The sequence below is a fragment of the Oratosquilla oratoria genome, chromosome 15, assembly GCF_046742065.1.
Source record: "Oratosquilla oratoria isolate Oo_2021 chromosome 15, ASM4674206v1, whole genome shotgun sequence".
Taxonomy (NCBI): Eukaryota; Metazoa; Arthropoda; class Malacostraca; order Stomatopoda; family Squillidae; genus Oratosquilla; species Oratosquilla oratoria.
In genome coordinates this window covers 61688894-61710684 of record NC_134791.1, presented here as the reverse complement: position 1 = coordinate 61710684, position 21791 = coordinate 61688894, and the positions used below count along the sequence as shown (strand labels likewise).

Below are 21791 nucleotides of genomic sequence, written 5' to 3'. Positions count from 1 at the left end.
ACAGAATTTTTCAAAGGAAAAACCTTACAAGGTAAGATAGCAAGATGGCATATAACCATTTTAGAATTCAACCCAAAAATTACCTACATAAAAGGAAAGGCAAATGTCATAGCAGACACACTTAGCTGAAACCCACTAATTGCAACAGTCCCAACCACGAATTGCATTTCCCCCCAGAAACTCCGAGAACAGAGAAAAGACCCAGGTTAGTCATAGGTAATCCTCCACCTAGAAATGGGTGCCACCAACTCTTCCCCCCCATACCCCTACAAGAATTACATCTAAAGGATGGAATTCTTAAAAGAGGCACTACAACCCCAACCCAAACAGTTATCCCAAACTCACTGATTCGAAGAACCCTCCTAATGGTACACAATAGCCCCATTGCAGGCCACCCAGGCAAAGAAAATGCCTTGCAAATACCAGACAGGTATGCATTGAAACTTTACATTTCACATATAGAAGTAGAGAGCCTCTAAGGATTTTATTATACTTACCAAACACTTACCAACCAGTTGTAATACATCTTTTTATTTCATTATCATGATCTTTGGTCACTTTCACCATCTGGCCTAAATAGTTATATTCTTCAACTTGAAAACTCTCACCATCAATTATAATCTCTACTTTGAACTTTCATGTTGAACATTACTTTGGTTTTACTCTTATTTTTAAACCTACTTTGAGACTTTTCTTGTTCAGATCACTCTGCATATCTTGCAAGTTTTCTGCTCTTTCTGAAATAAGAATAATGTCATCTGTAAATCTTAGGTCATTCAAATATTCAAACCTTTCTCTTCCCAACTCAACCTTTTGAAAATCTCTTCCAAGCAAGCTGTAAATAATTTGGGTGAAATTGTATCACCTTGCCATACTCCTGTCTTGATCTTGATCTTTTCTGTATCTTTATGTAGTTGAATTATAGCAGTACCTTTCACATAAATCTTCTCTAGAACACACAATCTGTTCATTTTTACCCTGCTTGCGTAGCAAGTTAATATTGCTATCCTGCCGAGTTAAAGGCCTTCTCATAATCTACAAAAAAAAGCTAAACAAAGAGGTATATTGTATTCTGTCATTCTCTCAATTAGTTGGTTCATTGCCTGCAAGTGATTTAGAATCGAATATCTGCTTCTAAAGCCTGCCTGTTCTCTTGGTTGGTTTCCATCTAAAACTTGACTTAGTCTGTTTTTAAGGATCTTAGAGAATACTTTATATACATATGATAGCAAGCTAAACAGTCGGTGGTTAAGGTCCTTCAGGTCTCCTTTTTTATGAAGTAAAATCACTATAGCATTACACCAGGATTCAGGAATGCTTGCTTGATGTATTCTGGGTTTTCCAAGGTGCTTTTCCCCATTTCATATTTTTTAGAGCAAATTCTACTTTGTAATCTCTGGTACACTACTAACGTCTACAGATGAATTTACTAACTCAACTACGGTCTTTGACAAGTAAAACTCTTGGTAAAGTTCTTCTATTTTAGATCTGAAATTAAAAGAGACAATGTAAGAGGAAACAATGCAGATTACTATCTGTATGCCCAGACAACTGGATTTCAGTGAGAAAGAGAAATTAGGGTTTGGAGAAGGGGTGGAGCCTGTGAATATTGCCCTCAGGTTAACTGTTAAGGATCTATTAGATTTTCAGAAATAAGAATAGAAAATGTTATGTGCAGTGTGTTTTGAAATGTAGTGATGAATGTAAGACATGCCTTTATGAGCTGAGTCTACTGTCGGTCATTCATTTGCTATCTCACAACTAGACATCAATTTTCCTATTGGAAGTTAATCCCAAGAGGTACTATTTATTAGTTGTAACGTAGGAAGTAGCTTCTCCAGGAAGTAGAGCTTAATTCAAAAGGCCAGAAAAAGGATACAATAGTGACAATGTTTTGAATGATCATTGTTATTTTAGTTCCACTTCTAAAACCATTTCTTATGAATGCAACACCCATTTCAGTTAGTGTTCATGTTGTCTCTACCATGTGCATTTTGTGCTGTTTTATAAAAAGAGCTTTATTTTTGTACAGAAAGGCAGCAAGGAATGGGCAGCAGTATCATGGCAAGATAGCCTTGCTTCAGTTCTGAGTCAAAACCTCGGTTTAGGAGATGACATCATTGTGGATGATCGGTCAACCTTAACAATTGGCAAGAGAGTATTAGAGGCCAAAAATACTGGTTATCCATTTGTGGTAATTGTTGGAAAGAAAGCATGTGAAGCAGTCCCACAGTTTGAAGTCATAGACAATGATAAAGAAGAAGTACAAGTACTTACTCAGTTGGAAACTCTAAACTTTGTAAAGAAGCATTGTTTATAATTTTCTGTTGCAGAATAATTAAATTGTACAGAAAAGAAAAATATATTTTTTTTTTCTTATATCCTGGGAACTGGGTTCTCCATATTGGGTTTATGTTAAGTACATGTCTATAACAATAGTTTCTTATAATCCTACACATTTATAGTGGTAGTTACTTGTGATCCTGGGTGTCTGATTTTCAAGATTACTTTTATATCTGACAAATGGCAGGCAAAGGAACCATTTATTTGGCATCATGGCACAAAAAATAAAAAATAAAGTAAAAATGAACAATATATTCATATCTATACCCTGTCTGGGGTATTGGCTGCATGTTATTGTGGCAAAGTAGCATGCAGTTGATACTCGAGGGTCTATATGGGGCACCCCTATGGACCAGAGCCACACATCATTTTGTCTGTGATAGAGGAAAACTCTGTTCATAGAGAAATTATGACACTTTTATACTATGACTGTCCCTCCGTTATGCTGTCCCCAACCACCTTGTTACTGTCCTATACCATTTCTCTGAATATTCATTTCCTTTTTTCACCTACCTTGTGGTGGGGAAAAAGAATGCTACCACCAAGTCTTCCCACTTGAGTCATAAGAGGCAACAAAAAATGGGACAGGGGATGGGATTAGGAGTCGTGCTACCTGTAGTCCCAAAGGGGACATTTCTAAAAAAAGTAAAGGCATAAGAGTGTCTGGGAGTTCTCCAACCAGTACCCTAAGGTTTGGGTCTTTTAGTGTGCATGGATGTGGTACGGATGATAGTAAAAGGGAAGAGATAAGCAGTATGTTTGTGAGAAGAAAGATGGATGTGCTGGCTTTGATTGAAACTAAAATGAAAGGGAGGGACGAGTGTGAGTTTGGGAGTGTAGTTAGGAGGTTCTCAGGAGTGAAGAGAGGACAAGGGAGAGAATGGGTGGCTATACTAGTAAGTGAAGAGATAGGTAAGCGTGTAGTGGAGTGGAAGGAGGTTTCTTCAAGGTTGATGTGGATGAAGGTGAAGCTGGGAAGGGAGATGTGGGTTTTTGTAAGTGCGTATGGGCCTGGTAGTGAGAAGAGCGCAGAGGAAAGTGAAACTTTTTGGATAGATTTAAATGAGTGCATAGAGGGATTAGGGAGAAATGTCAATGTAGTTGTATTGGAAGACCTTAATGCTAGGGTGGGAAACAGAACAATAGACAGAGTGATTGGGAAGTATGGAGTTCCATGTAAAAATCGTAGTGAATTGATGGTGGAGATGTGTCTTGAAAGAGAGTTGATGATAGCAAATACAGTGTTTAGGAAGAAAGTCAAGCATAAGTACACATGGGAGAGGGTGGTGGATGGAAGGGTGGCAGATAGAGCGTTAATGGACTATATAGTGGTGACCAGGAGTATGGTAGGAAGAGTTAAGGATGTACATGTTCTAAGGAGAGAGAGAGGGGGAATATTAGATCATTTTCTGCTGGAAGGTAAATTGAGAGTGGAGAAAAAGGAAAAGGGCAGAAGGTAGGGAGGTACTTAGAGTGAACTGCTTAAATGAGAAAGAAAAGGAGGAGTATAAGAAGCTGAGAGAGGAGTGAAGGATAGAGTAGAACTAGGAGTGGAGGAGGAATGGGGATGGTTGAAGGAGGGAGTCATAAGGTGTGCAAAGATGGTGTGTGGAACAAGGAGGGTGGGCGGAAATAGAAGGAAGGGTAAGTGGTGGGATGAGGAAGCAAAGAAGGGTGTAGAAGAGAAGAAGCAAGCCTTCATAGATTGGCTACAAATTAGGACAAGGGAATAGTATGAGAGGTACAAAGTAAAGGCAAGGGAAGTTAAGCATAAGGTAAAGGAAGCAAAGAGGAGAACAGATGTGAAATGGGGTAAGAGTATGACAGAAAATTTTGAAAGTAATAAAAAGATGTTATTGAAAGAAATTAAAAGAGGAAGAGGAGGCGAATCAAGTAGTTAAGCTGAGGGCCTGGTGACGGGGGACGTGAGTTAGGGCATGAATTGGGGCACGAGCTGGGCAAAACGTTGTCACACTTTGAAGATAAGATGCACCACGTTTTGCAAGTTCTAGCACTGTTGCCGTAGAAGAGGTGGTAACTGCACACTCGTTACCTTTGGTCATTTTAAAATTGAGTTAATCCGAGTGAAGAGGTAGTATACGCGGAACCACGTGTAGTGGGGTTACCACTACGAAACACTGGCACACCATCATTCTGCGGAGCCCTTGGCACAGGCTTGTTCACTGATGACGCACTTATCCCTTTGTTTCCGTGGCCATGGCCCATGAGTGTATCAGTAACGCGAGCCAATTCATCTAGGGAGCCGGCGTGTGTTACAAGTAATAGTCAGATGTCACTTGGCACTGCACCTAGAAACTTCAGACAGATGAAGTCATCGCCGACACCGAGTTGCTTCCCTATGGTGCGCAGTCCTTGGAGGAAGGTCGTTGGCTTGTAGTACATGATGTTGTTCTGGTGGATCAAGGCATCGAAGAGTTCCGGCGGAGACCTGGTAAGGACGTCGATCAGCGCCTTCTTCAAGTGGTCGTAGTCGCCGGAGGTAATGACATCGTCGTCGAGCTGGTTGAGCACTGGGATGGTTAAGTTCGCAAGTGCGTGGTTGAACTTCGTAAGAGGGACAGTTATGATGGCTAGTGCAAATTGCGCCTCTAGCAACAAAAACCATCTTGTCGGCGATGCTTCATCGAATGGTGGGGGTCGAACAGCGACGGCGGCGGAAGTCGTGGAATGCGTGGATGAACAAGTGCCTCCTGCTGCTGCTGCTGCTGCTGCTGTCGTTGAAGTGGCTACGGTGGGTTGTAAGCGGAGTAGGGGTATTAATGGTGTCGTTGTCGGACATTAGGGAAGGGTAAGCTAAGGTTGGACAGTCCAGTAAGGCTTGCTTCAAATTATTGAAGGAGTCCTTTACTGCGTCAGTCCAAGTGAGACACTTTGAAGAAGGATTTTGTTTAAGAAGCTTAGTAAGGGAATAAGATACAGTTGCAAAGTTAGGAATCATGGGCCGAAAGAAATTGATCATACCCATGAAACGGTGCAAAGCCTGTGAAGTCTGGGGCAAAGGGAAATCGGAAATGGCCGGGGTATGGTCTTTAGGTGGCTTAGTCCCTTTTGAGCTAATCTCGTAACCGAGAAAGGTAAGGTTTGACTTGAAGAATTGATATTTGTCGAAAGAAAGTCGCATGTGATGCTGAGTCAAAATGGAAAGAACAGTTTGAACATCAGAAATATGTTCTTCAAGGGTCTTGCTAGCAATCAGTACATCAACGAGATTAAACGTGTTGTTTACGTTAGCTAAGAGAGTATCTATGAAACGCTGAAATGAGGCCCCGGCATTTTTCAACCCAAAGGGCATGTACAAGAATTCAAATAAACCAAAGGGCGTGCATATCGCAGTCATAGGAATGTCTTGTTCAGCTACAGGAATATGCAGATATGCACGTTGTAAGTCTAACTTAGTGAATATAACCTTATTCTTAAGTGACATGGTGAAAGAGCACAAGTGTGGTATGGAATATTTGTCATTTACAGTTACATTGTTTAGACCTCAGTAATCTCCTCAAGGTCTCCAGGAATGTGGTTCTTTCTTGGGAACCAAATGAAGTGGGGACGCCCAAGGTGAGTTGGAACGTCGTATGATCCCTGCATTAAGCAAAAATTGAAATTCATCCTTTGCCACCTTGACCTTCTCACCTGCCAATGGCCTTTTAAAGGATATGGGGGAAGAATCACTTGTATCAATATGATGATGAATAGTACCTTCTAGTGTTTGAGGATCAGATAGTTGTCGGGGTGCGGTAAGTACGGGGAATTCTGAAAGAAGAGCAATGGCTCTTGAATCAATATCTCCATAATGTACCGCATATGAAGAGATAGGGAGAGGAGAAGCCTTATTGAAACCAAAACTCCTTTAGTGTCCTTATTATGGCAATGCCTTGACTTCTAATTAGCCCATATAACAGACAATAATGCGAACAAGTTAAAGAGCATAAAGTTTTAGCTAGTCTTATTTTTGTCTACTTGTTGTGCCATTTACCATGGACAGTGGGAGAACTTCTTTGAATCCCTCTCACTCCAGTCATTCTAATTATTGATAGTCACCAGATTCCCTGGTACTCGGGGGATACAAATTAATTAGGACACAAGCCAACAAAATCTAATCTAACTGGGGTGGTACGGCTAATGGTGTTACCGTCTATTTGCCAATAATGTCTACTAACTGCCAACCAGATCTGATGGTCCCCAATTGCCACACATGCCACCCGCTAATAATGACGTCCAATTGTCAACGATCTAAGTAAATCTGATTAAACTTATGTGCTTGCGAACCCAATGACACGAATTTCCTGGACAGTGGAAGGAGGTGATGGATGAGGGGGTGTGGGTAATACGTACCTTAAGTGAGTGATGAAGGGAGGAGGAGGATAGCTGCAGTTGGGGAACCGAAGTCCAGGAGATTTGTATCACCATCCGGGACCACTCGCTCTTCTTCCAGAGCGAGCGTGAATGTAAATCAAAGAGGGGGGAGTGATGGGGCAACTCATTAAGTGAACCGTCCTAGGCTAATGAAACCCAGAACTCCTAATGTGAGTTTTAATGGATTAATTAATTCTATAATTAGACACTAGAATTATACTACTTATCATTAACAATGTGAGTTAACAATTAACTGGATTTCACATACATCCTAACTATTCCCTGCGCGCGATTCCTAGCTATAACTTATACTAAAACACCTTAACTTGTGTGTCTTGCGTGTGGAGACGTCTTCAATTGGCGCGGTCTCCTGCTGAGTTACGACCGGCGCGGCTCCGCTTCTGGTGGGGGCGGGGGGCGACGGTTTTCGTGTTGATCGGAGCGGGAAACTGACCGACTTCGTAGCTTGATGGTTAAGGACGGGCGCTGAGATGGGCTTTGTAAGCGACACTTCACCGACGTATTCTTGGTCAATCGTACTGCACTTTGTAGAGTTCTGGCGGGAGGGGTCTGTACCCAAATCACTTGTTTGATGTCACTTGATACTCGATCGTCACTTAAGGATGAAAATCCTTAATAGTCACATGAGGGAGGAAAGGACACGATTGGACTTCCGAGAATGAGCGGTCCGACCTCCCTTGTTGAACCCGATGTGAAGACTGACCTCTGTCCCGCGGCATGTGAGGTCAAAAATGCCCGCCAGCTAGCAGCAACGTTGCCAATACTTCTACGTTCCCGCCACTAGTGTTGAAGGGTACTACGAATAATGTTCATGTGGAAGATGACACAGTTCCAATTGTTCCTTGAGGTAGACACTATTCACGAGCGTGTTAGATACGATCCTAATTATTCTAATTGCCTACGTTAAAACAAATATGTGGCAGCGCGCAGGGGGGGGGTGTTTTCGCACGAAGCTGGAACAAGGTCGCTTTGTGCTTGGGTGCGGAAACCGTTGGCCTCGGACGTGTGAGAACACTTGAATCTAAAGGGGGGGGGGTCTCTAAATAATTAGAAGTCTCTCACTTCGTTAAGGCACTGTAATTGATTGTCAAAATGGCACGACAGTTGATGAGGATAAGGAGAAGGAGAAAGGACAGGAAGTAGCTACTAGAAGTCTTAAGGACTCTGGTAATTCCCCAGAGTATAGGGAATGAATGACCGAAACGGGGAGAAATCGGACGAAAGAAAATGGGAAGGGGAGACAGCGAGCCGGGTGTCACAATAATATTCAAAAATTGTGACACCCAATACGTAGCAGTAACCTTGGTGTGGTGTGTTTTTACAGTATGCCCAAAACGCGTCTGAATTTTAGGACGGCTTCTATCCGAGAGTTGACACCTTGACATGGTGGATAGGCTTGAGAATCTTAATAATTACAAAAGCTATGTCGATAGAGAGGAAATCTCTGCAGGGTCACCCATATCGAACAGGTTTTGTAGAATAGATCAGACAGAGAGCTGCTCAAACACACAGTCGCAGGACCCACTGCTAACTGGCACGTCCCTGATGGCAAACAGGGAAATTCCTCGCAGATATATGGGGTACTGTCATAATGACGGCGTGGACCATTGGGCACCCTATAGATATAGGGCTTCACCGAATATAATGAATAAGGTGACATCAGAGAAATATCTCGCCAGAAACCAGTTGGCAAGGTCAGATTACTGCCAACTCCCCTTCATAGCCAATATGAATATGAATAGCACAATCAAAACAAATCCGGGCGTACCTGTTGGATCATCGTCTCCTAAAGGTCCAACTGCATTGCCTCGTGTGCTTACGGGCAGTGTGCCACCGAATGTGAGTAAGCACTGTCCAAGCAGATCCAAGTCTTGGACATTAAACAACATGAAATAAATGAAGATCTATACTTACAACGTAAGAAGTCTCTCAGAAGACCCCAGACTGGAGAGTTTAATGGAAGAACTAGACAACATCAAGTGGGACATCATAGGACTGAGCGAAGTCCGAAGAACGGAAATACAATTACAAGACTGTCACCACCTGTTCTACTATAGAGGTAAGGACAAAGAAAGATTTAGTAGAGTAGGATTTTTTATCAATCGAGAGGCTGCAGGTAACGTAGTCAAATTCAGTAGTTTATCGGAAAGGGTAACTTGAATTGTGATTAGTCTGTGTAAAAGGTACACCCTAAAAATAGTTCAGGTTTATGCACCAACTTCATAGAGTTCAGACGAGGAAATTGAGTCCTTCTATGATGATTTAAGTCAAGTAATGGATAAAAAAAAAGTAAGTACACTTTGGTAATAGGAGACTTTAATGCTAAAGTAGGGAAGAAGATGGGAGATGAGACATGCATTGGGAAGTTTGGAGTAGGTGAAAGAAATGACAGAGGCGAGATGTTAGTAAACTTTGCTGAGAACTACAATATGAGGATAATGAACACTTTCTTCCAAAAGAGTGTAGGTCGTAAATGGACGTGGAGAAGTCCAAATGGAACAACAAAGATTGAAATAGACTTCATATTAGGAGATGAGAGCAAAAGCATTAGCAATGTTACAGTAATAAATTAAGTTAACATAGGTAATGACCATAGAATGGTAGGTTGCACAGCTAAATTCAATTTCAGAGCCAAGAGAAGTAAACTAGTCTTAGAAAGAAAATAAGCCTTGCAAAGGTTAAGGATAATAATAAGAAATTTCAGTTAGAAATTAAAAATAGATTCGAAGCTCTAAGAACTAACGAGGACAGCATGGAAGATATTAATTTGAATTTAGTGAATATCATTAAGGAATCAGCAGAGAAAGTAGGAAGTACAAAAAACATTAGAGAAAAGAAATACTCCAAAGCAACAAATTACCTAATTAAAAGAAGAAGGACCATGCAGATTAAAAACAGTAGAGACGAAATAGAAAAAAGTAGAACTAAACAAGCTTATCAACAAAAGACAGAGATTAGAAAAAAGAAAAAGAAACATGGATGAAATAGAGGAAACTATTCGGAAAGGTAAAAGTATTAAAGTGACTGAGCACAGACATGCTTTAGGAAGACAGTAAATGATATGTTTGAAAGATAGAAATGGAGAAATAATTAAATGTAAAGACAAAATGTTAAAAAGAGTAGAAGAATTTTACCATGAGCTTTATTTGACGAAGACCGTAGTTGAGTCAGTAAATTCATTTGTAGACGTTAGTACTGTACCAGAGGTTACAAAGGAAGAAGTAGAATTTGCTCTAAAAACTATGAAACGTGGAAAAGCACCAGGGGAAGACGGTATATCAATAGATCTGTTGAAAGACGCAGGTGAAATAGTTTACATTAAATTAGCTGAGTTGTACATCCAGTGCTTACGTCAAGAAAGCGTTCCTGATGCGTGGTGCAATGCTATAGTGATTTTGCTTCATAAAAAAGGAGACTAGAAGGACCTTAGTAACTATCGACCGATTAGCTTGCTATCAAACGTATATAAAGTATTCTCCAAGATCCTTACAAGTAGACTAAGTCAAGTTTTAGATGGAAACCAACTGAGAGAACAGGCAGGCTTTAGAAGCGGATATTCAACTCTAGACCATTTGCAGGAAATAAACCAACTAATCGAGAAAACGACAGAATATAATATACCTCTGTGTTTAGCTTTTGTAGATTATGAGAAGGCCTTTGACTCAGTCGAACAAATAGCAATACTAAACTCGCTACGCAAACAGGGTACAAACGAACAGATCGTAAGAGTTTTAGAAAATATTTATGCGAAAGGTACCGCTATAGTTCGACTACATAAAGATACAGAAAAGATCAAGATCGAGAATGGAGTAAGGCAAGGCGATACAATTTCACTCAAACTATTTACAGCTTGTTTAGAAGATATTTTCAGAAGGTTGAGTTGGGAAAAGAGAGGTTTAAAGATTAATGGCGAATATTTAAACCACATAAGATTTGCAGATGACATTCTTATTTCAGAAAGAGCAGAAGACTTGCAAGATATGCTGAGCGATCTAAACAAGGAAAGTGTCAAAGTAGGTTTAGAAAATGAATAAGAGTAAAACCAAAGTAATGTTCAACTCTGAAGTTCAAAGCAAAGAGATTGTAATTGATGATGAGAGTCTTGAGGAAGTTGAAGAGTATAATCATTTAGGCCAGATGGTGAAAGTAACGAAAGACCATGATACATACATACATATACCAAAGGCTTTTTCCCCCTTACACGGTGAGTTAGCCAAAAAGAAAAAGGCATATAAATCACTCCCACCCATTTCATTTCATTCCTAAAAAAAGAAAGAAAAGATCATGATAATGAAATAAAAAGACGCAATGTTTGGTAAGTATAATAAAATCCTGAGAGGCTCTCTACCTTTATGTTTGAAGTGTAAAGTTTACAATCAATGCATTCTACCAGCAATAATTTACGGGTGTGAGACATGGAAGCTGATGAGGGTGATGGAAACAAAGCTGAGGACTGCACAGAGGAGAATGGAGAGATCAATGATGGGAATAACACTGAGAGACCGAAAGAGAGTAAGTTGGGTGAGAGAGCAGACTAGAGTGAAAGATATTATAGAGACAGTAAAAAAGAGGAAGTGGAATTGGGCAGGTAAGCTGGTGCGAACGACTGATGAGCGATGGAGCAAGTGTGTTACTGAGTGGAGGCCGCGAGATAGGAAGCATGGAAGAGGGAGACCAGACAAAAGGTGGAGAGACGAGATCAAGAAGTTTGCAGGAGTGACGTGGCAGAGGATAGCACAGTCTTGTGATTTATGGAATGCTATGAAGGAGGCCTTTGTTCAGCAGTGGACTCAGGATGGCTGATTTGATGTGATTTTATTGAAATTGTATGCTTCCATGACATTCAAGAGGAGTCTAATAATACGCCGTCTAAGAAGTACACAGGCAATAAAAATACTTGTTTGAAAAGAAACTAAAACTCGCAAGAAAATTTATTCAGATTATAGTAATAAATAAAAGCTTGTCATAGAACATCTCTTCAAATTCACACATCTTGGTGGGAGCATACGCTGCAATTCGTGAAGTAAAACCTATGGTGAGCTTCAGCTTTACAAACATCATACTCTCATCAAATTAAAAATATATATATTATGCCATGCTCCCTGTTTTCCTGTACGACTTTGAGACATGGATGCTGACATTAAGAAGCGTCTCGATGTCTTTGGTGCCAAGTGCCTTTGGAAAAATAACGGGGTATTGCTGGAATGACTATGTATATCAAACCACAGATTGCTACATGAGACTCAGTCTAAACCTTTTACCAGTATAATTCGTGAACGTCAACTCCGGCTATATGGGCATGTGACACGTTTCCCTGATGATGATCCCATTTGCAGGGTTGTCTCCAAAAGAGTACTCTAGACTCCTAGAGGATCCGAAGGGACGCCTACAGAACTCATTGTCAGGATAAGTCGATCAAACCAGCTGAGAGTTGTCTGGAATAGGAGGGTGGCTGTCCTCCAGCGTATGCTACCATTAACTGATTATGAGGATAATAATAAATAATCAATTCAGTTTCGAACAATTATAAAATTCGGCATAGCAATTTAATTTTAATTATATGCACAAAAATCGACTATGTCATACAGTGTTCCAGAACCTACTGGTTTTGCGTTACATAAGCTTTAAATCAACTAAGCAGAAGACGATATATATATATATATATATATATATATATATGTATATATTTACATATATGTATATACATATATATATATAAAATGTGTATATATATATATAATGTATATATATATATGAATATATATATATATATATACATATATATATATATGCAGAAAAAACCACTGGGAAATAAGAAGCTTAGTCCGAACGTTTTCGTCTATTAAGACATTATCAAGGAATACACAGTTACAGAGACAAAGGTGGATATATATACATAAAGTAGAAGACAAGCTAGGAACATGGGAAGGACACACAAGATGCTTCACAAGCAGGTAGAGCCGATGTTTACATATACGGACGTTTGGTCCATGACGTTACGTCACCCCGGCTTAGTAGCACTTGGAGAAGTTCTTACAATTTTATCAAGAACTTCTCCAAGTGCTACTAAGCCGGGGTGACGTAACGTCATGGACCAAACGTCCGTATATGTAAACATCGGCTCTACCTGATTGCGAAGCATCTTGTGTGTCCTTCCCATGTTCCTAGCTTGTCTTCTACTTTATGTATATATATCCACCTTTGTCTCTGTAACTGTGTATTCCTTGATAATGTCTTAAATAGACGAAAACGTTCGAACTAAGCTTCTTATTTCCCAGTGGTTTTTTCTGCATATTATTTTCACGTGTGCCTTGTGAATTACTGCTAAATATATATATATATATATATATATATATATATATATATAAATAAATATGTATATATATAAATATATATAATATATATATGAAATTCTTATATATATATATATATATATATATATATATATATATATATATATATATATCAACCACAATGCACTTTAATTCTAAGCCATCTAGGAGCATGCAGAAATTGTAATGTGGTACGCCCGAGGACTCGAACCTATGCGGCGAGAACGTTACCAGTGCCAAGTGACTAGACCTGTATTGGTCCAGTCACTCGGCACTGGTAACGTTCTCGCCGCATAGGTTCGAGTCCTCGGGCGTACCACGTTACAATTTCTGCATGCGCCTAGATGGCTTAGAATTAAAGTGCATTGTGGTTGATAAAAATGTATCTCTGGGACCCAGAGTTACAATATATACATACATATATATATATATATATATATATATATATATATATATATATATATATATATATATATATATATATATTATTGAAGTCAAGCCAACTCTTTGTTTACAAAATTATTCATCCATACTTATGAAAAAGAAATATAAATACAATTTCAGAATTACGAGGAAAAGTCCATAATATTCGAAATACACCATTACTTAAACACAATAATTCTCCAAAAAGAAAAAAAAAACATTATACCATATTGCACTAAAGTTGCAATTATATGTGAAAATATACTGATTAATTCCTAAATGTCATTTCAAATATTTTATTATTATTTAACCTTAATCAGTTTCTTCAACTATGTAAGATAATCCACTTCATTGTAAAACATTGTGGAAATCACATTCCCTTCCAACTACTTTTTTATTTATCTTTTTTCTTATTATAATATATATATATATATATTTATGCACTGAAAAAATGTCTATCGAAATAAACACTATGTGAGGACTGAGCCTTTACTAGTTCGAAGTTTCACTTATTACAGCTCGAGACGGCAAAGGATTACAAAGGCGGAGCATGCCGACAGGAGACCTTTTGGTCCATATCTAGGGTCGGATGCGAAAAAAAGCATAATAATGATAAATGAATAAATAAAAACTATAATAATGTAAATAACAAATAAAATACATAAATAAACGCATAGGTATAGTTAAATAATAAACAAACAGGTAAATAGTAAATAATAATAAATTGACATATAACTAATAATAAATGAGAATCAAACAGACAAATGATAACAAACAAAAACAAATAATATAAAATAAATTTTAATCAATACAGCATCTTGCTTAGGTGTTTATCTAAATGATTCTTAAAGCTTCGAACTGAACTACATTGCACTACCTCTGCAGAAAGTTTATTCCATTCATTAACTACACGGTTGGGGAAATTGTTTGTACCCACTTCCAAATTTAATCTATTTCCAGACAGTTTGAGACCATTGTTTCTTGTCTGATTCTCATTCAATGTGAAAATTTTGTCACTTTTGATGTCAATTCCCTTTAGAATTTTAAAGACCTGTATCAAGTCACCTCTGAGTCTACGCTTTTTTAGGGAAAACAGATTCATATATTTTAGTCTATTTTCGTATGATTTATTTTTGATATTTGGAATCAGTTTTGTGGCTCGCCGTTGTACTTTTTTCAGTCTGTCAATGTCTTCAATGAGATTCGGTGACCATACGGAAACAGCATATTCATTTGTGGTAAGTGCCAGTTTATGAATACGCATAGGCACTAAACCACGTAATGTGTATGACCCTAAATCACTTAGGTATGGAGCACTGGGTATTAGGGCCACTTGGGCACTGTCACTCCGGGATCACCACTGTGGTAAGTGTCACCACTGCGTGTTTAGCACTTACCACACATTTGCCATTCCGCACCGTTTTGTATCATCAGCAAATTTGGAAACAGTAGATTTTAGTCCATGGTCTATATAATTTATATATATACCATGAACAGAAGTGGCCCAAGAACGGAACCCTAAGGAACTCCACTTGTAACATCTTTCCATCTAGAAGTTTTTCCATTTAAAACAACTCTCTGTTTTCGATCATTCAACCAATTACTAGTCCAACTTAATAGGCTACCACTTATTCCGTGTGAAGCTAATTTAGTAAGTAGTCTTTCGTGGGGGACGGTATCAAAAGCTTTTGCAAAGTCTAGGTATATTAAATCTATATTGTTTCTTTTGTCATAACTCGAGATAACTGTGTTGTAGAATTCGAGTAAGTTAGTCACGCAAGAACGTTTCCGTCTGAAACCATGCTGGCTATCATTTACCAAACGGTTACTTTCTAAATGATGTTCGACAGCATCTCTGATGATAATTTCCATTATTTTTCCTACGATTGAAGTCAAACTTATAAGCCTATATATTTGGTTTCATTTTCTCACCTTTTTTTAATATGGGAGTAACGCTAGCTAGCTTCCATTTTCTTGGGACATCTCCGGATATGATGGATTTCTTGAAAATAATTTCTAATGGAACGACAATCTCATTTTTCATTTCCTTTAAGATTCTTGGATGCCAACCGTCAGGCCCTGGTGTTTTATAAACTTTGAGTTTCTCTATACACCTTTTATTTTTTTATTTTGTTATATTTACCGTAGTGAGCAAGTTTACCATAGACTTTTCACAGGTTTCAGTTTGGAGTTCACTTTGAGGATGTAAGTGCCTTGATGATGATGTCCGAAACCTGGAGGAGTATGTTAGGCGGTAAGAAACTGCTAGCATGGGAAAACTTCATTAGGCTGGTGGTAATGCGGTTTGCCTAAAGTTACACTCGAGGATTTTAAACCAGGCGGTAAGAAACTGCTAGCATGGGAAAACTTTGTTAGGCTGGTAGTAATGCAGTTTGCCTAAAGTTACACTCGAGGATTGTAAACCATACTGTCGGGTCGCGGGTGGAAAAGAGTGGTGAGTGGAAGGCACTTCCTGTGGGTCATCGTCCGTTATGCTTACGTGGTTAGTATGTAAGCGATGTTCGCTGGCAGCGGGGTTGGCCAGAGCAGTCCGGGACGGTGACAGTATTTCAGCTCGGCTTAGGGCAGGCGGCGATAGAAATGGGTCAACCCAGGGTTGCCGGTGATAGGATGATAATTATACTATGTAAACAAGGGGAATGAAATGTTGGTTGCTGTTTTGATATCACCTGCAATTAAGTATGATGACGATGGTGATGATGATGATTTTTTTTTAATGCGAGTCTTGTGGTGACGCTTTCCCGGGTTTTTCTTCGGGATAGACGCCTCCGCTGCTTCCTCGATGGCCGGCGTCAGGTCCCTCTCATGTTCAATGCTGTTGGTGGGTGGGTGGGGTGGGGTATTCCGCCCACCATGCATCCAACGATGACTGGAAGGCACCCCAGTTCGCTCGTTTGATATCCCAGCGCGGAGTGGGAAGTGGGAGTGCCGCCTCTGCATTGGATTGACGTGAGTACTCCGTAGTGGTCACTAGTGAGGGTGGGGTGGAATCTCCAGCATACTCCCGTGGCCAGTCCGCTGGAGAGGAAGGTGAGGTCCATCCTCCCGCCACGTGTGTGCTTAGGCTCTCCGGTGTTGAGTAGTTTGATGTTGAGGTTTTCCTCCAATATGGTGGCCAGGTGAAGCCCCGTAGGGTTGGTTGGCGACGGAGACTCAAATGAAGGGTGGTGGGCGTTGAAGTCGCCAGCCGCTAGAATATTTTCATAGCTGGCAAGTGAGAGCCATTCTCCTGCATCTAGTCGATTCCACGGGCTCCTGTAGATGTTGTAGATGGTTAGGGGACAGTTGGGGAGGTCGAGCCGGACCGCCAACCTTTCCACCCCCTCCCCACAGGGCACCGGGTCGGTGATCTGGTGTTGCGGGATATTGCTCTTCACTAGCGTCATGCATCCCTGATCGCCCCCTACGACGTGCGGCAGTGAGTAGGTGTGGAAGTCCCCCACTTTCAGTTCACCCGTGGCGGTAAACAGGGTCTCCTGGAGTAGGATTATATTCAGCTTGTCTTGAACAATTGCCTGCTGGACTTCGTGCCTCTTATTTCTTAGCCCCTGCACGTTCCACTGAAGAATATTCAGGGTGTTTATGTCGCTACTTGTCTCCATCATGAACGTGGCTGTTCGCATTGTGACGGCTGTCGGGGGATGGGTTGGTGGTGGGTGCGGGCCGGTCTTCCAGCAGGGCGCCCATTGTCTCCGTCAGGAGTAAAGCATGCAGGCCGGCGTTGTCGGTGGGGGCTGTGTCTGGATTCTGCAGGAGCCTCCTGATGTCCCCGACAAGGTAGTATACGAGCCTGCGCAGGAGGTCCTGCTGATTCCCGGATGGTATTGCTTGCTTGGGGCACGGACTTTTCCTGGCCGTCTAGGGTAATGCCGACTGCAGGAACACGGCTGGTGATGCGGTGGGGGCCTGTTGGGGGGGGGTGCTAGTTGCCGCCTTTGGCTTCATGGTCCGTCTCTTCTGTGGTTTGGCTTTCTGTCTAGCGCCCCCTTGTGATTCTCCTGAAAGCTGCTGTGGTGTCGGGGGCTCGTTACCTGGGCGGTGGTGGCTGGTGGGGTGCTGTCCAACTTTTGCCATGCAGGTCGGGTGGGCGGTGGTGCGAGAACGAAGCGATGGCCCAGGGCTGGGTGCTGCTGGTGTGGTTCTTTCCTGGAGGGTAGGCGCTCGATTCGTTCGGGACATCGCAGGTTCCACGCGTGGTGCCCCTTGCCACAGTTCAGGCATCTTGCGGTGGTTGTTTCTTTGGCTTTGTGGCGTTGAATGCAATCTTCACTGAGGTGATGCAAGCTGCAGACGCGACACCTGCTGTTGTGTGGGCAGCGCATCTGTAGGTGTCCAAAGCACTGACATTTGAAGCACCGCACGGGTTCTCTGGTAAATGGGCGTAGGGGATACCTACCCCAGGCCCCTAGGTCGAGTTTTGCCGGTGCTGTCGCCTGAAGGACCACCAGCACCTGTCGTGTGACCATCTTGTCTGACTTGGCCTGTAGACGTTCAGCGGTTACCACGTTGGGGTGGGCCCTGATTGCCTCCAGTGTCAAGAGGATACATCTGAACCACAGCCTTGGTATGCTTCTCGGTAAAGATCAAGACGAACTAGCCTGCAGCCTGCCCCGGGTCCCGTCCGGGCCTCCATCTTCATTGCCGACTCCCTGTCCCTGGGGGTGAGTATGTACTCACCCTTTAGGTTGGCGCTGAGCGTGATCTTTAGCCCTGGGTTGTCCCTTTCCAGCGTTACAATTGCCTGGTAGGGGCTTAGGAAAGCTTCAGGGTTCCGTAGCTTGAACTTGGGGAGAAGTGCGGTCATGCCTTCCTCCGCGTTTTTACGGGGGCTTTTCTTCCGTCCCCCTACTTGCCATCCCTCTTCCTCCTGGTCCTGGAGGTGACTCCGGGTGTCGTTGTCGTCACTCACATTCTTCTCCGGGTTGTGGTTTGATGTATGGTAGTTATCACCCCCATCGTCGGTTCGTCTTGTTTCGATGGCTGCTTTGAGTTCCACTGCAACGTCTTCGTCGCCGTCCGAGTCATCGAATATGCTTCGCTTGCCGCCCTGCGAAAAGCTTCAACCATGGTGTTTCATGTCCGAGGGAAATTATGCGATCGATTGGGCGTGCAGTATATATTCACTTTTACACTTTTCTACTGACTAGTCCATTGGGTGTGTATTTGCAAAGATGGTTACATCGTCGTGTACACCGTCGGGTGGATGTTTATGGAGTTACATATGTATATGCAGTCCCATTTTTGTGTGTACAGACTCGAGTTTAAATAAATAAAAATATTATAATAATGTAATGCAAACATATACTTTAATACGGAGTATTTAGAGGATGAGGATGATATAATTTTTACAGTACATTGGCAGTGTGTATGAGACAATTATATGACTTACGGGAATAGTTTACGAGGGAAAACGTTATACATGAATTAGAGAAAATGGAATACAAATTAGAGAATGAAACTAGTAACGTCACTGCACATGCCAACTCTTTGTTTAGAAAATGATTAATCATTACTTATGAAAAAGAAATAGAAATAGAATTTCAGATTTACGAGGAAAATTCTATAATTTTCATAATGCACCATTACTTAAACACAGTATAATTAACCAAACAGAAAAAAGTATGATGATATTTTACACTGAAGTTGCAACTATATCTGAAAATATACTGAGTAATTCCGAAATGTCATTTCAAAAATTTTGTTATTATTTGACCTTAATAAATTTCTTTAGGCTCGAGTCTTCCCTGTTTCGGGGGAGAAAGATCCATCCGGGATTCTTGTTTGCGACGGAGGCGCAGTTGTGCCTCGGAGAGGCTGGCCATGGTGCTTGTCCTAGGAAAGTGGAGGAGAAAGCTTTCAGCCTTCTCCTCAGGAGTGCACAGGATCGTACCGTCTGGGGCTGTAAGGTCACTATCCGGTGGGTTATAGCGGCTCTTTAGGATCTTGACCTTTTTCCAAGCTGAACTTAGGTCCAATTTGTTGTCCTTGCTAAAAGTTACTATTCATCCAGTATGCAAGTTTTGCTTGGGCGATGGTCCCCTTGCAGCGCGAATTTGTTGTCTTCATCTCGATGAAGGCTGCTAGAACTATGCCGGTGAACTGTTGACTTAAGATGTCCACCGAGGTGTCGAGGTCTAGGCTAATTCGTTGTTGCTCAAGAACTCTTTGTATGCTCTTTGTCTGCCTTTTGAAGGTTAAGGTTTCCTTGAAGTGGAGGCAGGTGGACTACAGGTAAGAGGTGATAGAGACGCAGATAGGGAGATGATCTGAAAACAAAGGGTCCCCAAGTGATAACCAATCCGTGGCCCCCGCTAGGTTTCAGGATACAAAGGGTAAGTCGATGGCTGACTTACTGTGCCCTACCACGTCTGGAACTATGGTGTGGGTGCCATCGTTGAGGAGGACCATATCCACGGAGTCTAACTGTGAGGCGAGTTCAGGAGAGGAATGGGGATATTCGTCTTCCCATAGGGCGTCGCGACGATTAAAATCCCTCACCACTATCCAGTTGTCAGAGAAAGCCCCAAGCCATTCAAAGTCTTTAGTCGTTTCTGGACTGTAAAAGTTTGATATGTTAATGGTCTGGTTTCCTTCCACCTTGACAGAAGAGACCGTACCATATCCTCCCTCCAGTAGGGGTCCAGGCAAGGTTACGACTTGGGCGGCTAGGCCTTGGGAAACATACGTGGTTACCTTTCCTTCGTCTGAAGCATCGGTCCCATAGAAGGGCGGGTAGTGGTAGCCTGGCAGAGTTGGTATCTGGATAGGGCGTTTCCAAAGTGATTGTAGTGCAATTACCTCGTAGTGGTGTTTGGCGAGATGCTGCACTAGTTGATCCCAGGTAGTGTTGATTGCCCGACAGTTCCACTGCATAATTCTAAGTACACCCAAGATTTCCAATTTCCATGATTGTACTAAGAATCACAAAGATTCCGTTTAGAGCTGCCTGTGGGTTGGAGCGAGCTAGGTTTTTTTGTGTTGTTTCTACTGTGACTTTCAGGCTCTCGGTGGAGCTTGAGAGGGCGATGGAGGGGGCTGGGAGTGAGGCTGCTCTGTCTTGTGGGAGTGCCCTTATTTTTTCTTCCACTATGAGAGGAGACGTCTCAGGAGGAAGGTTCGTGCTGGTGGAGAAGGATTCCTCGGGGTGGGGGAGAGATGATCTGGACCGTCCTTCTTTTCCTTATCTTACGTTTCTTAACCCTCTTCTTCCCTTCCATTTCGGTGGTAGTGGTCGTCGGGGGTTTGGCAGGCGGCGTTTCTTCGGGAGTACGGACTTCCTCACTTGTTGGTGGAGGTTCCACCAACAAGTGCGTTGTCTAAAAGGTGTTTAGGGAACCTGGGCGCTGTCTCAAAGTCCCTCTCCTTTGCACACTCTTCTCTGAGGTGGGTAGTCCATCGCTCCCTGGCAACAGCCAGCGCTTCCGAGAATGTTTTTTTTTTTTTTTTTTTTTTTTTTTTTTTTTTTTTTTTTTTTTTTTTTTTTTTTTTTTTTTTTTTTTTTTTTTTTTTTTTTAATCTCATGCGCTACCCTCCTAATAGCCATTTCTGGGCATCCGTGATAAGCAGCAGTGTGATTTCCACAGCAATTTACATAGAGAAGTTGCTTCTCTCTGCAGCTCTGGGTGGGATGTCCTTTGCTGCATTTAGCGCACCGAGGTGCCTTGCGTCGGCACTCCTTCCTAGAGTGCCCCAGAAGTTGACACTTAGTGCATCTTCTTACTGGAGCGACCTTGGGGACAACTTGGTGTCCTAATCTGACAGTGGAGGGAAGGATGTCAGCAAGAAATGCCACTCTTACCGACCCTGTTGGTACGCCCTCCTTTGACATGAGCCTCTGATATAATCGACGGGATGATCTTGGGTCTCCAGGTCTCTCTTGAGCAAGCTCTCCGCGTCGTCATCGATGGGGACTCCCTTTACCACACCCACGACGATTGTCTTGGGGATTCTGGTAGAGTTATCTTGATTTTTTGGCGGTCCGTTTTTAGGACAGGGGTGCGTAGGAGCAGTCCCTGCTGTTTTGCCGATGGGCAGCTAATCAGCCATTCTCCAGAGGGCGTTTGTCGAATTCCTTCAACTGGGCCCACCGTCTCCTTGACCAACTGTGCTTGTCGCCAGGACCCCAGCTTTAGGAGTTGGGCTGGGTTCTTCATGGGTTTGATTATCACTGGGAACTTCGACGGGCTATGTGCGGGTTGGGGTTTCTTGAGACGATGGCTTACTGTTTGACGCTGCAATAGTGGCATATGTCAAGCTGGTCGACTGACCTTCCTTGTC

The 21791-nt window shown here is 42.0% G+C and overlaps 1 protein-coding gene across 4 annotated transcripts in view; it reads left to right on the top strand.

Moving 5' to 3' along the window:
* Window positions 1-2373, top strand: part of ProRS-m (prolyl-tRNA synthetase 2-like protein, mitochondrial) — a 72763-nt gene extending 70390 nt beyond the window's left edge. For 2 of the 4 annotated variants that reach the window (XM_076198948.1, XM_076198950.1), the window contains one exon: window positions 2033-2370. In XM_076198948.1, the coding sequence (XP_076055063.1) occupies window positions 2033-2320 (288 nt within the window). In that variant the 3' untranslated portion in view covers window positions 2321-2370. Of the gene's footprint in view, window positions 1-2032 lie in introns of all 4 variants that reach the window. The other 2 variants (XM_076198949.1, XM_076198951.1) reach the window with 2 other exon arrangements.
* The last annotated feature ends 19418 nt before the right edge of the window (window positions 2374-21791 follow it).